General features: G+C 40.8%; 1 protein-coding gene across 1 annotated transcript in view; it reads left to right on the top strand.

Moving 5' to 3' along the window:
• DGKQ (diacylglycerol kinase theta) overlaps nucleotides 1-15,717 on the top strand; it is an 88,534-nt gene that overhangs the window by 12,968 nt on the left and 59,849 nt on the right. Inside the window, exon 3 of the mRNA XM_058044529.1 lies at nucleotides 10,277-10,356. Within this exon, the coding sequence (XP_057900512.1) occupies nucleotides 10,277-10,356 (80 nt within the window). The remainder of the gene's footprint in view (nucleotides 1-10,276; nucleotides 10,357-15,717) is intronic.

Here is a 15,717-nt window from a genome sequence, read left to right as displayed (position 1 = left end):
TTCTGGATGTGAATGCAAGTTTGAGACTAGCCATCTTCCATCTCTCTGAAGAAGAAAACACTCCTAATATTGGGGACTAAATTTAGTAACTAAATCAGTAACTAAAACTGCATGCCTCTGAAACTCTGTGTTCATCCTAATTTCACTGGTGGTGAGTCTGATCCAACTGTCTCTTAAGAGGGTAAAAAAGTAAAGTCTATGCAGAACTCACCTTTCTCATAAAATTTCGCAGAACAGTATCACAGAATAGTTTGGGTTGGAATTGCTCTTAAGGATTATCTAGCCCAACACCCCACTCCCACACATCCCACACAATAAGCAGGGATTGTCTCAACTAGATCAGGTTTCTCAAAGCCCTCTTCAACCTGACCTTGAATGTTCCCAGAGATGAGGCATCTACCAGCTCTCTGGACAAGCTGTGCCAGTGTTTCACCACCTGTATCATACCAAATTTCTTCCTTACCCCCAGTTCAAATCTACCCTCTTCTAGTTTAAAAGTGTTACCTCTTGTCCTATTGCAATGGGCCCTGCTATCTTTCTTACATGTCCCATTTAAGTATTGAAAAGCGGCACTAAGGGTCTCCCTGGAGCCTTCACTTTCCAGGCTGAACAATCCCAAGTGTCTCAGCCTCTCATAGTAGAGGTGCTCCAGCCATGTGATATTTTTTGTGGCCCTTCTTTAAGACCTGTTCAAATGTATCCATTCTTTCCTGTGCTCAAGATCTCGGGGCTGGCTGCAGCATTCCAGGCGGGGTCTCATGAGAGCAGAGCAAAAGTTCAGAATCCTTTCTCAGTTTTTGTGCACTGGCATTCCCAAGTGCTTCTCAGCAGCGCTGCTCTCTTTCTGTTCACATCTCAGCCCATATTCACTTGGCCATACTGTGCAGACTGGAAAGAGAGTGGACTGCAGCATCCTAACTGGAGTGGATAGACCCTCTTCAGTGTATAGACATAGCTGGCAGGATGTCTAGATTTTCTGATGGCTGTGGAGGTAGAAAAGCCTCTTGGCCAAACGGAGATGGCTGCTTTTGCTGCTGTGGTACAACTTCTCTGTGCAGTTTTGTCCTTGAAATGCGAAGCCTTGGTGGGACTGAGCACACAGTGTAGGTGCCTTTGTCTCCAGCTGTTGGTGTTCTGGCTTTTCCTGCTTAGCAGGATCTAAGAAACCTGCTCTGGGTAAAGTCAGGAGATGGGAAGATGGAGAGAGTTCTGTTTTGGCAAGTGAGGTTCCTTTAGTTCATGTGTCAATACTTGTTTTACGGTACTAGGAGGATGGAGAAGCAGGATACCGTGTTGTAGGCTTCAGGGATGAGAGAGTGAGAAGGGCTTATGTAGCCTTAGGTGCTTTGTGAGGCTAGTACAATACAAGCAAACCTACTATAACCAAATGATTGACATTTCAAGTATATCACCAAACTTACCTGACTGTTTTCTTAATAAGTAGCTTGTCTTTTTTTCACTTGTCTTGTTACTTTGTTATTTTCTACCAGCATATTTGAAATACAAATGAATAGAAATTCAGATGTGCTGCCTTGAAATTTTAGAAGTCAGATGCTACAAAAGCATTTCTTTGGAGTATCTGTACCTATAAAGAGATGTTCTCACACTGATAATTCTGGGAATATAAAGTGCAAGGCAATTCACATAGTGTGGAGGCAAACTGCATTTTTATCAAACAGGGTATATACTGGTATCTCCATTTAAAGGAGAAGCAAATATGACTGGTTAGTTGACAGGACCAGAGAATCCCAGAGAGAGAAAAGAGCTGTCGAATACAAGTGAACTATAAGGATACTCAGCAGCTCTCTGAAAAACCTTAACAAGGTTTTAATTTCTTTTGGATTTTCTGAAGAAGAGTATTTACAGTGTAGTGTCAAGCACACTGTAAGCAAAGCCTGAAGTTTCTCACCACAGTGAGAAAGGAGAGTCTTTTTAATGCTTAACTTCTTAAGGATTTCAAGAGATTTTTCCATTCCACTCTCACCATTGTTTGAAATGTTTTGGGGAGACCAAAGCTTCTATGACGGCTTTCTTGGTGACATTTAGCAAGCATTGCACAACAGAATTCTGAGCTTAAACTAGGCTGTGTTTTTGTCTGAGAGAGCGCACCATTATTGCATACAGGTCTTTGCATGTTTCTGCTGAATTGGTAAATAAGCTGGTGAAGTCCATGTGCTGCATCCAGCATTCCTTTCAGTGAACAGTCACAGTATTCAGACTGGCCTGTGGTCACAGTTGTAAATGAAAAGCTAAAAGCGTCTGTGTTGGCAAGCTGATACAATGGAAAAGTAGCTCAAAGCTGTGTAACAAATGTAAAAATTGAGTCCCACAAACTTCCAGTAAAATGAAAGTGTTGCTTTTAAGTTACTCCTGAAAATAGTGACTGCTCCACCAGCTTGAATGATCCTGTCTGGATAAGCAGTCTGGTGTTTTTGATATAATTTAAGAACAGTGTGATAGAAAAAATAAAAATGTTTTTCTCCAATCTGTGACTAATTAGCCCGTGGGCATTTTCTGAAAGCTATTGTCTTGTAACTGTCAATGGATCTCTTCAGTGAACGCAAAGGCAGTCCTGATGAACAAAATAGGCCTGCTTGCACACCAAGGACAACTTCAGAAGGGAGTGATAAAACCCCTGAAGGAGAGAGGTGGATTAAACCTGTATTTTGGCTTCTGTTATGTCCGGCACATGTTATGGAAGAGCAGGCAGAGCAGAGGAAATAACCTACTTAGTTTTGACCAAAATAAAACTTTGTTTTGAAAGAGTTAGATTGACTGAGGCTGAATTGTCTTGGTGCTGATATGCCCTTTAAGTCCCACAGATTCATTGTTTGGAAAGTAGAGACTGTTATTGTTGTCTTGCATAACAGCTTTGAAGCTTTGGTTTGCTCCCTGGCTTCGCTGGATTTCTTGTTTGTTTTCCTGTGTCCATCTGCAGGCAGTTGTCCTTCCTCCTTCCGACTTTTAAGCCTGCTGCAGTAGCTGTGCCTCCTGCAGTGTCCATCTTTGCCTTTGTGTGCGTGGGGCACTTTTATTAACTAATTGGGGCAAGCTGATTCTTCCATGTTCAGCACTTCCGTACCCATCTTCCTTCCCCAAGCAGTCGTCAGCAGCTTCTCTGCATAAGCCAGTGCTGCAATTTCATGACTATGCATCCTGGCAGAACCAAAGTGGAAGTTTGGTTCTCTGTGAATCACGGCAAGCAAATTGGGATTTTTGAAAGCCCTTCCAGGTCCTGGAGTAAAGCAGTTGGGTTTGCAGACCCACCAGAAAGCAGAGAGCCCTACTGTGTTTCAGGGCAACCCTGGGGATATTGGCTGGACTGAACAAGTATTTACATCTCTGTCCTGAATAAGAGGGACAGTAAAAGAACAGCTTGTTTTCTCATATTCTAGCAGTGATTGACAGTGCCCTTAATAAAAGCTGTTTTTTCAGTTGCTGAGCACTATCTTGTTTTGTTTGTGGTTTTGTTTTTTCAGTGAGGGGAGGGGTGAGAGTAACTACTTTAAAGGCTCTAGTGTATGCAAATTCAAATACTTTCTCTTATTCTGGATGGTTGAATGCATTATATAAGTCGGTGACTTATAGAACAAAGATTTGTAATAATTGCATCTGTTTATAAGAAATATTTATATTGCTAGAAGTACTGATGGCTGTCTGTTCAAAGCACTAAGCTTTACAGAAAGCCTGGTAATGTTTTACCCTTAATTCATTATTTCATTTTGATAAAAACAAGATGAATGCTACATGGTCAAATTTATAATCTGGTATATTGACTTGAAGTTAGAAATCTTTGACTTTGGTAAATTGTTATGCTTTAGCAAACTGAAAGTAGTCGTGCTGATTTACAGCATGTGAGAATCTGACCCTAACTCTACAGGCTGTATAGTCAGATGTAGCTGTAATGCACTCTTAGCAGTAATGCTCTCTTTACTGGAGCTACTGAAAATGAAAATTACTGGAAGTATTGAAAATAAATTCAGTAGTCTCTGCTGGAATGAATTACCCCTCTGGAGTAAAGGGTAAGAGCCATTATTCTCTCAGTAGTACCTGTTGCATTTGAAACATAGCCATGCTTGCTGTGAAGGCACAAGGCTTGGAACTGCCCTGCACATCCTTCTGCCCTGAGGAAACTGCTCCCAAATGTCATTTGTTGCAGAGGTTGCTGCTCTGTTGCACCAGGCAAATGGTAAGGTAAAAGATGCCTATGCTGTCACCTTTCCAAGAGATCCACTGAATCCAGTTTTCTGGGAAACAAAAACTAAACCCTGCCCTTGGTGCTTGTCACCCTGGAGTTTGCAGTCGTGGCACTGTTGGCTCTTGGAACCATCTGCTATCAGTGCAGGCTGTGGCCAAAGCCACCACAAGGTACATGTCCTTTTGCCACCTGTGGGGAGCTAGACTTCTTATGTACACCTTCTGGACTTCTTGTGTACCCTTTTGTGGCAATCAGAGCTTGGGCCTGTTGTGGCTTGCTGCAGTCGCGTGACAGCTAAGTCTGGAAATGTGTGGTGGGAAGTGTTAAGGGCATAGACCTGTCTTTTCAGAGAATTATCATTCTTTGGTAGAAAACGTTGCTTCTTCCAGCTGCTGGGACTTGTTCAGATGAAAAAAGAAGGATGTGACTACAGATGAGTTTCATTTGATATGTGAAATACAATAAAGGGCTGAAGGTTGTCATATCGAAAAGGAGGACAGAGATTCTTGGGATGTGGAAGTTTACTTGTGAGTACAGAGACACACTTCAGTGTAGGAGTTAAGTTACACTTTAGATACGTAATGAGGACTTTGTCCATGTTTCTTCAACTTTTTTTGTTAAAAATAACCTTTTTAAGATGATGTATTTAAATAATCTATAACACCTCTAGACACATGTTCTTGAAAAAACCCAAATTGTTCGATATTTCATCTGGTAGAAAATTCATTTTATTTCATCCTGTAAAATTTTCATGTGCTTAGGAAGATATAAACAACATTCCCCTGGCCACCCAAATCTAGTGCCAGAGCCAGCTGGTAACCATAACCACAGCCTTTTCTTAGCCTTGCTTTTCTGAGCATCTTAGTAGAAGACAGATATAAACAAAGATATTGTGTATGGAAGGTTCCCACTGGAACTGAAAGTTGGCATTCACAGTGTGTGAAATACTAAAATAAAAACACACTGACTGTGTGCGTGGGTCTGGGTGTCAGATAAAAGCGATAGAGGGAAGCAAGGAACTCAGTCAAGGACTGACATGGATTTGTGGCAGTGTGGGGGATTGTGCTTCCCAGCTCTTCCAGTAACAGTCCACAACCTCCTCTACAAAGGCCAGTGGTGAGATGAGAGCTCACGCTGACACCAGCTGCTGAGGATTACAGAAGTATATTTCAGTCTCATTTTATTGCTTGGGGTGGTTGAATGTAAAGTAATGGTTATGAAGGGGAGGAAAAGTGCTCTCACAAGCTGCTGAGTCTTTAGTCAGCTTTTACAGATAGGCAGGAAAGGGTCTTAGAGCTGTAATGGTGCATCCAGGGAAATATGTGCCCCTTGTGTAATTGTCAAAGAAAGGCAACTTGAATGCTAGGCGTTGTTAGGAGAAGACTGGGGAGGAGTGGCAGAAAAGCCACCTCTGTGCCACAGCAGAAAGTCAGCTTGCTGGTTCTCTCTAGATGTGCCATGTCTGAGATGCTGTCGAGTCTGTAGGTGTCTGATGTGGCGTTAGGTCTTGAACGTGACATTTTCCTTTCTCTGCTTTATTTTAGTCCCCTTGTAATTCTTTCATGTAATCTGTGTACATTTATAGGGCTTTTTGTAGAGGACTGTAGAGATTTTCCATTTATGTAATACTCCTACATATATCAGGCCATTTGTTCTAGTAAACTCTCCAAGACAGGGACTTCTTCCAACTCTTACATTTAACAAGATGCCTCAGAGAATTAGTGCACTTAATTTAGTTGTATTTATATCCACATTAATAAGCTGTGTATGTTCTTTAATGCATTGCACTTCAATTTTCCAGAAACGAAAAATTTTTGTAAAAAAAAAATTAAAAAATTTATCCTCCCTGGAGAGCAATTTGATAATTCTACTTATTAAAATGTTTAGCAAATGCAAAGTTAGACTTCAGTGTTAAAGATAAAAGAAAAAAATAAAACCAAACATGTTAAAATACAAATATACAAATAAATTTCTTTTCAAAAAACACCAGAACTGAATCATGGTATTTTTCCAAAGAGGAAACAAAAGTAATTTTTAACACCACCTAGACTTTTCCTCCAGACTGAGTGGTCTTTTCAAAAGGGGGAGAAGTTTATGTGTTATATTTGATATTTCATGAACAATTCTCACCCAGAATTCTCACCATTTGCATAGGACAGCAATATATAGCTAGAGTCCCTACAGGGGACTTGTTTTCTTCTTCCTAGGTTTGGATTCTGGTTTGAAGTCTGTCTTGAGAACAGAGAGAAAAATGCTTTTGTGGAAAAAGTGTGACATATTGGAGGGTATAAATAGCCATCCTTTTTCTAAGAAGTGTTACACAGCTCATGAGTTACTGTGATTCCCAGCTTTATGTCCCACCTTGCTGGAGAGAGATGTTTTCTGTTTCTTTTCAAGTGTGTTTTGGAAAGGTGCTGGCTGTACCTTCCATGAGTTGCCCTATGTACACATGGCCTTTATTAAAACACCAAGTCACACAGAATGTGGTGGGAAAAGTGTCCCAGGAAGTGATGGCTTATGGGCAGAGCCTCTGTAAAGCCAGATCTTGTGCTCCGTGTGGACAGGCAGCAGCATTGTGGTGCGCAGTGTCCAGATGGCTTCTTGCTGAGCATCGGCAAAACCTGATTTTTCACAAGAAGGAAGTAATTTATAATTGAACAGCAGAAGGCCTCAAGGTAAACTTATCAAATATGGTTGGTGCAGTATGCCTGACCAGATGCTTGGAAAGACCTCTATAGAGCCCCCTAAACCTTTAAGTAAATGTTTTGCACAGTGTCTGAAAGCTGCAATTCAATGGCTTTCTTTTGATTTACACAACCCATAGATGTGTCTGCTTGTAGCTAGCTCATCACTTAGTTTGTATGGATCAAGAAATCTTCATCTTTTAAAAAGATTCACCTATCCTCTTCCTTTAAATGCTTTTTCCTCAGAATTTTGCATTTCATCTACTGAAAGTTCACACACATTGTCTTCTGGCTTGTTTTTCCTAATGAAAGGTCACCCCTTAAAACCCACAAAACCTCTCCTAGCTGTCAGAAATTAAGACCTAATTAAGCCTCTCTGGGACTATTGATATGAATGTAGGATTCTGCCACCTTCCCACCCCACCCCCTGATATTGCTAATGCTTCCGCTTGCTGCCATTTTGGGTTTTCTTCTTTCTGTGCGGAATGTGCAAAATAAAAACAAATTGGTGACTTGTAGGAGTAATTTCACCCCCTGAGGAATGTGACAAGCAGAGGAGGAGTTGTGTGAGTAGCTCCTGAAAAACGTGTGAAAATATTTCACTGAGAATGTTACCTTCTATGTTTGGGCACTGTTTGTCTCCTGCTGTTTGTCTCCTGATATTCCTTAATTTGATTATTTTCAAATGCTTCAATTTTCTGGCTGACATTTTAGGAAGCTAATTCTTTTCTGTGTTGTCTTCTTCTGTATGCATTCAAACAATTAAAACCTTTATGCACCTTCCTATTTTGCTCCTTGTCTGAAACATTCCTTCACTGTTTGGTTTTACTGATTCTCTGAAGCTGCTGACTTAGTATGCTTTTCTGTGTCATGAGGTGTTTCCTTATCTGAACCATATGTTACTGTCTTTATACAGGACCATGTTTTACTGGATTTGTCAGTGCAAAGATAAAATTGTGGTACTGATTGGCTTGGGTTGTGGTATGTGTAGTGGCTTGGGTTGTCTAAATAAAGAACACCTCTCAAAGTCCATGGGAGGAACATCTTTTCCATGAGCTGGTTGTCTGGATTCCCTAGGGTATTTGGGAAGGGCTCAGTTGACTTGTGCATTGAGTTTGTGTGCACTTAAATCTAATAGCCACTTAGAGAGAGTGGTCTTGCAGACTTCAGTTGCCTGCTGCATCTTGCAGATCAGAAAATTCCTGTGACCAATCTGCACCACCATGCTCTCTGCTTTCCTTTCTAGCCAACCTGCTTCTGCACTAGAAAAATGAGGGAAAACTGTGTCATTACGCTGAATATCATTAGTTACTGCTGATTCCTCTTTGACTAGCTTTCACCTTTTTATGAAATTCCTTACACTTGCTTGATTATATTTGAAGCTTCATGCTCTGCTTTTCATGGGTCAGAGCCATGAGAACCTTTGGCACAACGCTTCTGCCTTTAGAGGGCATTTCCCCTCACCTAGCCAGGTCAGGTAAATGTTGAGCACCACTCTGAGACAGTGACAAGATTACCTAAACAAGTGGCTGAGGCAGATGTCTTCAGGGTATGAGTGGCAAATTTCAGACTATAGGTGGGCATGGGCAGATGGCCTTTGACCCTTTTCTCCTGTAGCTTCTACAGACCTGCTCTCACCACAGGCAGGTGACCTTCCTCAGAGCATCAGTAGAAATACTGCTGACCCCTAAGGAAGGAGCAAGTTTGATTATGTTATCATTATATAACCACTATGTCCATGTTGAGAAAACACTTATCAGCAATGAGGATTCACCAGTTCTCTGTATGGACTCATACTTGAGCAGGAGATGCATCTCCTCTGCCTGGATAATGACTTTGGTTTCCTCTGCACTGGTAGGCTCTGTCCTGCTCCCCACCACAGAGATCACCTCCCAGTCTGTTAAGCAATTCCATTTGCAGCTGCAAGAATCCGCTTCATCATCCTTTCTTTGGCTGTTTCTTTCCCTGGTCTTCCTTATTTGGTTGGAAACAGCCATAAACCTTAGAGATGCACGTAACACTTCATAGCACCCAGCAGAAGATTTGGTTCTGTTCCTTCCCATTTTATTTCATCAGTGCAGTAACCATTCTGGGTTAAACCATGGATGACGAATAACACGTTTGAATGAAGTAGTGACTTGCAGTGCTTCTTTTTCTGACTTGTAGAATAATGGAAAAAAAAAGTGCTTACTGCTCATATTAAGATGGGTGGCAAGAGGAAAGGTGTCATCCTTTTTGTGCTACTAGAAGGAGAATTTACTCAGTGTGGGCTAGCAATAAGCTCTTTAGAGAAGTGGACCTGGATTTTAATGCTTCAGTTGGCCTGGAAGGAGAAGTGTGCAATCAAAAGTCAATGAGCTGGAGAAAGGGGAGGAAAGGAAATGGACTGCTTTTGGCGGCACTAGCACATACAGCCAGTGGACTGCAGATGGGACATTTGAAGCACTTGGGGTGTTGTCAGATACTTGGGAAAATTAGGAAGTGGTACACTGTGCCTGGGAAAAGCACAGAGGGGAAAACCCCCTGTGTACAGCAACAGTTGCTAGTGGCAGGCGCACTGGGACAGGTGTGAGCTTCCACTCAAGAGGTCGGGAGCTGAGCCCCTGCACAAAGCTTCACGCTTGAACTGGTGGAGGTTAATTCTGAAAGAAAGAGGACTCTAAATCCATAGCTGCATGGCTTATTAGTTCCTAATTGATCAGAGGTGGGGAGAATGAAATAAAGAATTCCTTACTTTCTTCACATAGCTTAATGTAATGCAAATTCATGGTAAAAAGCTGTGAAAAATATCCCCTCCATGAGACATGATCTTTTAAAACACTGTCATGCTTGAAAGCATGCTTTGTGGAGCTTGGATGAAATTATAAACCTGTAGTAAAAGAAATAGTTAGCTACTCTTGACTTTCAAAGCTCCTATAATTGGCAACCTTCATCCACTATACTCAGTTTGTAACAATACTTTTATTTTCTCACATTTATGTCACATGCACTAGCTTGTAGAATAATTCACTTGCAAACATGTCCTTCTGCTTTGACTACATCAAAGAGCTGTTTTGGACTGTTTAAAACTTTTTTTTTAAATTTAAGAACTCGTTTTGATGCTCATGAAGAGAGAGAGTGTGGGAGGACATTACTTGTGTTAGGCTTGTACTGTTCTGGGATAAGCTGTCCTTCCTTTTCCATTGCCAGCATCTTAGTAGCAAAACAACTTGGAGTGCATGCACTGCTCAGGGTGTGACAGTTGTGTACGTTCTCAAACCTAGGGGATAACAAATGTGTTTAAAAAGTTGTATTCCTAATTGTATTTTACTCCATTTTTGGTTTTGTTTGATTGTGTTTTTTAAAGTCCCTTGCTTCTGAAGAGTTGCTCATAGTTCTTATTTTATTTCCACAGTTTGCAACTTCATGTCTCATGAAAAGTGCCTCAAGAATGTCAAGATACCATGCTCATGTATTGCTCCCAGCCTTGTAAGGGTGAGTTAAGACACTGACTTGTCTCCTTCTTGGGGTAATACCACACATTTATCAGTAATGAACATGCTGCTGTATTAGCAGTGGGTTGTTTTCATATCATAATGCAAAAATTGTATTAGTCATCACTAAAGCTTTTATAGCTGCTCACAGGCAAAGCTACACTTCCTTTGAGAAGTCTGCTATGAGCAACTGTACATACTCTGCCTTTGAAGATCAGTTATTTGCATTCTTTAAATGTTACTAGATGTTCTTACTCTGTGTCATTACCTGGAAGTTTCACAATAAAGTACTTGCTTTCAGATGGCTTGTGACCTTCTCCCACAAGACTTTATGTGTAAGAGATTGATTCAAAGGGTGTGGAACATGAATCAACCTTACAAATATAATAGGATGCGACTAAGGTCCTAAGAAGCTCAACTGAAGAGAAAATGAAGTGTGTTATCCACTTGGGAAGGGATGACAGAAGAGGAACGGAAGGGGAGAAGGACGTGAGAAATTTACTGGAGAAGTAGTAAAACAGTACAAATACCTTAAGGCATTACCTTACCTTTGTATTTGTAGTGTTTTAGTACTTCTCTAGTAATACCACAGCAAGAAGTCGAATGAGACATGGCTGTAAAATCAGACATGTTCATTACAGACCTTGCTGACTCAAAGCACATTTATGGGAATCCCTGTGAAGGGAGCTGATTCCCTTCTTTGCGTCATAAAACATTTTACCAGCTCCTTTTTGTTGTGGAAGCCTGTGTAGAGGATGAGATGTGGAAGTTTGAAAACAATATGCAATTTGAGTTACAGGGACTGGATGAAGAGAAATTATCCATTTGTTTTTCTTGAATATGCTTTGTCTAGGTGATAAAGCTGCTAGGCTGTGCCAATGCAAAGCTTTGCTTTTTCTCTTCTTTTCCTCTTTCCTTACATACTTTTAATCTTGAGAAGTGTCAGAAAGATGTCTGATACGTAGAAATTTGCCAGTGAAACAGTAAGAAATACTGCTGTCTTAGAACCCATGGTAAAGGGACATGTAGGTAGTGAGAAGCGCTTTTACTAAGAATTAGCGTTGTCTGCTGTTTCAGTATGTTGACAATCAGTCATTGTAGCAAAAAGAATAGTGAATCAGATGATATAGGTATATACAAGGGCCTTTGAGAGGATGGCAAAAATCCAACTGGAAAATAGTAATTTAATTCAGAGTGTGGGTGTTGTAAACATTTATGACTGCTTCTTTTGTGGATTTCTTCTAAATTTAATTCATTGTTCAAAATAGTATTTTTTCCTTTGCTTTTATATGGTAAAAGTCCTCAATTTAAACTTAATTAATGTTCCCATTTGCATCAGTTGTAGACGTCAGTGTAATTTTTTTCTCTCTTGTCAGTCCTTGTAATCTATCTGCCCCGAAATGTTTATCTTGTGATTTATCTGTAAACAATAAACACAAATTGTACTGCACAGCGAGGATAGTTATTTGGTGCTGTTGTCAGTCTTTGAAACTGTTTGCAGTTCAGCGTTGCTGTGTTTAGCTCTAAGAGTCTTCTGTGTTTTCTGTCTTGAGCTGTAATGATTTTATTTTGAAAACTCTGGATTGTACTGTTCGTTCTGGACAGTCATGTCCTCCTTGACGTGGTCATCCAAGTTGCATTAATCCTGATCAGCTGTACAAGTGAAGGCTGCCATATGGGAGACGTCGTTTTGCATGCAGGCTCTGTCAAAGCAAATACCAGACTTGGCATTTGCGTAAAAAATATAACGGAGCGAAAAACAAATGACAGCCGTTTATACAATTTGTGGGAAGTTTATTTTCCTAATCTCTCCTGTTAAATTATTTATTTATTAAAAGGTCTGACGTAGGAGGGAGCACTGGTGGGATTTTTTTCTGATAGTTCTTTCAGCTATGTCAATATTCAGTGTATTAGAGAAATGAGACTTTTTTTTTACTTGCCTGGATTTCATCTAGAGAAGATGGCAATTGTTAAAGCTCATCAGAATGTGTATCATTTGACACTAAGTCACCCATCAGAGAATAATTTTTCAGTAGATGTTTGGCGGAAACTTTTATTCCTGACAGTAGGGTTTCCTTCCCAGGGTCAGGTAAAGGCCCACGGGTCACAACCATGCCACTGCTGCACCCAGTCTCAGATCATTCTTAAGGCTGACCTGTGAATTTTTTTCTCAATTGTAAATCATTATCACCTGCATTTAGTATTCCAGAGTGGATACAGATCATGATGTTTCTAAACAAGCCTTTGTGGATCAGTCTTCTGAAAAGTTTGCAGGGCATATTATTTGTTCCAATGGTAAGGTCTCAGCAACTGTTTCAAATTCAAACTCTCTCTTTCCTACATTCCCATAAGTATTTACCTACTTTACAGTACACATGTTAAAAAAAAGGGGAGAAAGGGAGAACAAAAAAAATCCATACCCAAACACCAACACAAAACAAAATAACAGTAAAAACAAAATGTTTTTGGGGGTGAAATGTGAAGTTTAGTCTTCCCTTGTTAGGTTGGAATTGAAGCTGTATTACAGCTTCTTAGAAGTGTGTATTTCCTATGTAACTGTTCTTGGAAAATTAAATTGAAGTGAGACCACATGAAGAATGGTTTAGTGAAGTTCAGCATTTGCTATGCTTATTTTTCCTTGTTGGTGTGTTGTTTTATTGCTCTAATGGATTCTAAACATTTCCATTTTAAGAAGGTTTTGAAGTCTGCTCACGAGACTTTGTTGTGTGCTGTTATTCTTAAAGCTAGGTTGTCTAGAATGGAAAAATGCTAGTCTAGGTTATCAGATTCTGAATCTTTGTGTGCTAAAAATAAAACTTTCCTTTGTAAGGAAAGTTTCTGCATTAATGGGCTGGGGTAAGGAATGGGAAGGCTGTGGTGCTTGCAGGGGTCTCTGCTCCTATAATTGTCTGCTGACCTGAGTTTCTCCCTCTGGATGCTGGGTTCAGCTGTGTGCAGTGTGGTTATTTGGGTCTATAACAATGGTCTGAAAGTAGAAGATCTTTCTGAGGGGCCCATAGCAACGGGATGAGGGGTAATAGTTTTAAACTAAAAGGGGATGCATTCTGACTAGACTTACGGAAAACATTTTTACAATAATGGTGGTGAAATACTGTCACATGTTGCTCCGAGAGGTGGTAGGTGCCCCATTCCTGGATGCTTTCAAGACCAGGTTGGACAGAGCTCTGAGCAACCTAGTGAAAGATGTCCCTGCTCAGTGCATGGACATTTGGACTAGGTGACCTTTAAAGGTCCCCTTCCAACCCAGGCCGCTCTGTGACTGTGGTTTTACCTGGGCCCTTGCTGGGTAGCCCCTTTCCATCAAGAGATCTCTCTCCAGCACTTGACCCATGCTTGTGTTGTTTCAGCAAGGCAGCTGCTTGGAGACAGTCACATGGCATAATTTAGAATCCAAATGAGGGTTAAAAGTGCTTGCTGATAATCTTGGCACTGCACCAAGGTTTTCTCCCTTTCCTCCCTGAAGGGGAACCTCAGAGCTTAAGGGAAGGAAGGGCTAGCTCCTCCTTGTTTGTAACCTCAGGAGAATTTATTATGCTCTCTTGAAACTTGATGGGAACTCCCAGATGAGCTCTGCAGCTGTATCAGTGACTCTTCGGTTTCAGAAGCATTATGGGATGGCACTGTGTTTGTTTTAATTCTTAATCTTTGTCTTAATAAGAGGACATGGACATTGATTTCCTCTGTAGCAATAAAAGCAAGGAGTGAGTGACTTTTGCATGTTATTTTTTCTTTACACTACTAGGCCTAAAAGACTAGGCCAAGCAACTCGTAATTGCAGTGGAAAGCTTTTACGTAAGTCTTACTTTTGAGTGGAAGTGTCATATCATTCTGGTTGAACTAGCATGGGATGCATTATCCACTGTAAAAAGTCCTTGCGACCTTGGAGTGTGTAAGGCCAAATGTCCTGTCACAGAGACCTGCAGGATGAAGAAAAATAATCCTGGATATAGTGAGATAGCATATAGATGTATGCATCATTCCCTTGCATTAGCCCCAGTTAAAATTTTGATAATTAATCAGTCTCTCTTGTCCTCTTATGTGTTGAGCCACCATTTAACCCTGTATTCTTACTTCATTTCAGAGCTACCATATGGAATGCATACTTACATTGCCTTTAAACCCCAGCCAATAAATCAAGTACTCAGAGCAAGAACATCAGTTTGAACATAAGCGAAGAGTAGTTGATAGGCATTGTCCCTAAAATGCCAAAGCAATCAAGGACATTCCAGAGCACACAGTGTATTCAAGTTGCAGAAATATTTTGCTACTAAATAAGAGGTTTCAAACAAATCAAAGTGCTATTTTTGATTACTGAGTAACAAGGAAGTAATTGAAAATATGTCAATAAGGGCAAAAGTTGAATCACGAAGTTGTTGCCTTCTCTCAGAGAGGGTATAGTCTAGGCCTGGACAGAACAGTCATGGGGTGGAGTGAGGTGTGTTCACCGTATCTACCTCCCTAGAGCAAAGGTTTACAGTGTTGGAGTGAACCTTAGAATCTTTACATAGGGAAATGCTTCTACACTTACACATCCGTACATGTTTTTGTTTCAGAAACACCATTTTAGTTTTTATCAGGAAATTGTTTTTGGCCTTATGTTGGGAGCAGTCTTTGAGAATGACTCTTGTGTGACTGTCCTTGTGAGTGTCTGATGAAGATGGTTGCTTCCAAGCTGCTTGTGCTTTTCCTTGAAATGCAACTGTGTTTTTGAACTGCAAGCTAGTGATCGTAGGTTAAATTCCTTTTACTCAACACTTGGAGGCTGTTGTTGAGAGTTTTAGAATCCTTCTTTCTGTTTGCCCTTTCCTTCTTGGAAGCTGTTCAGCCCAACACTACCTTAGGTCCTGCCACCCTGGTTTCTTAATCTCTCCGGTATTTTTCACAAAGTCATGCCAAGTGAAAGTCACCCTGATGTGATGGAGAAGGAGATGCGTGGGCAAAATAATATCTAGACATAGGCCTAGGAAAAGTTTTTAGTAGGTAGTTCCTTTTTAAGACTGCCCAAGACAGCAGCTGCCACCCTGACATTTGATATATCTGTATTTCTCTCCTTGCCCTTTGCACCTGGAAGTCTTTGCCTCATGATTTAAGATGAAGCTTTCTTCTGCCTGGACTGGAAGAGAAGAAGCTGCTGCTGGGTGTAAAACAGGCCTTCCTGGAGCTGTATTTTCTCGCCTGCTGCTGAGGCATCCTGGAGGCTGCAGACCAGTAGGACAGCCTGGCCTGACTCTATACACAAATCAGAGTCTGGAGGGTAGCTCTGGACGAAGTGACTCCACCTTAGTGGAAGGGTACTTGAATTCATGATATACTGTTGGGCACATGCTGGATATCTTGTGAC

The sequence above is a fragment of the Melospiza georgiana genome, chromosome Z (assembly GCF_028018845.1).
Source record: "Melospiza georgiana isolate bMelGeo1 chromosome Z, bMelGeo1.pri, whole genome shotgun sequence".
NCBI lineage: Eukaryota > Metazoa > Chordata > Aves > Passeriformes > Passerellidae > Melospiza > Melospiza georgiana.
The sequence above is the reverse complement of the archived record's forward strand: the minus strand, read 5'-3'. Positions and strand labels throughout refer to the sequence as shown.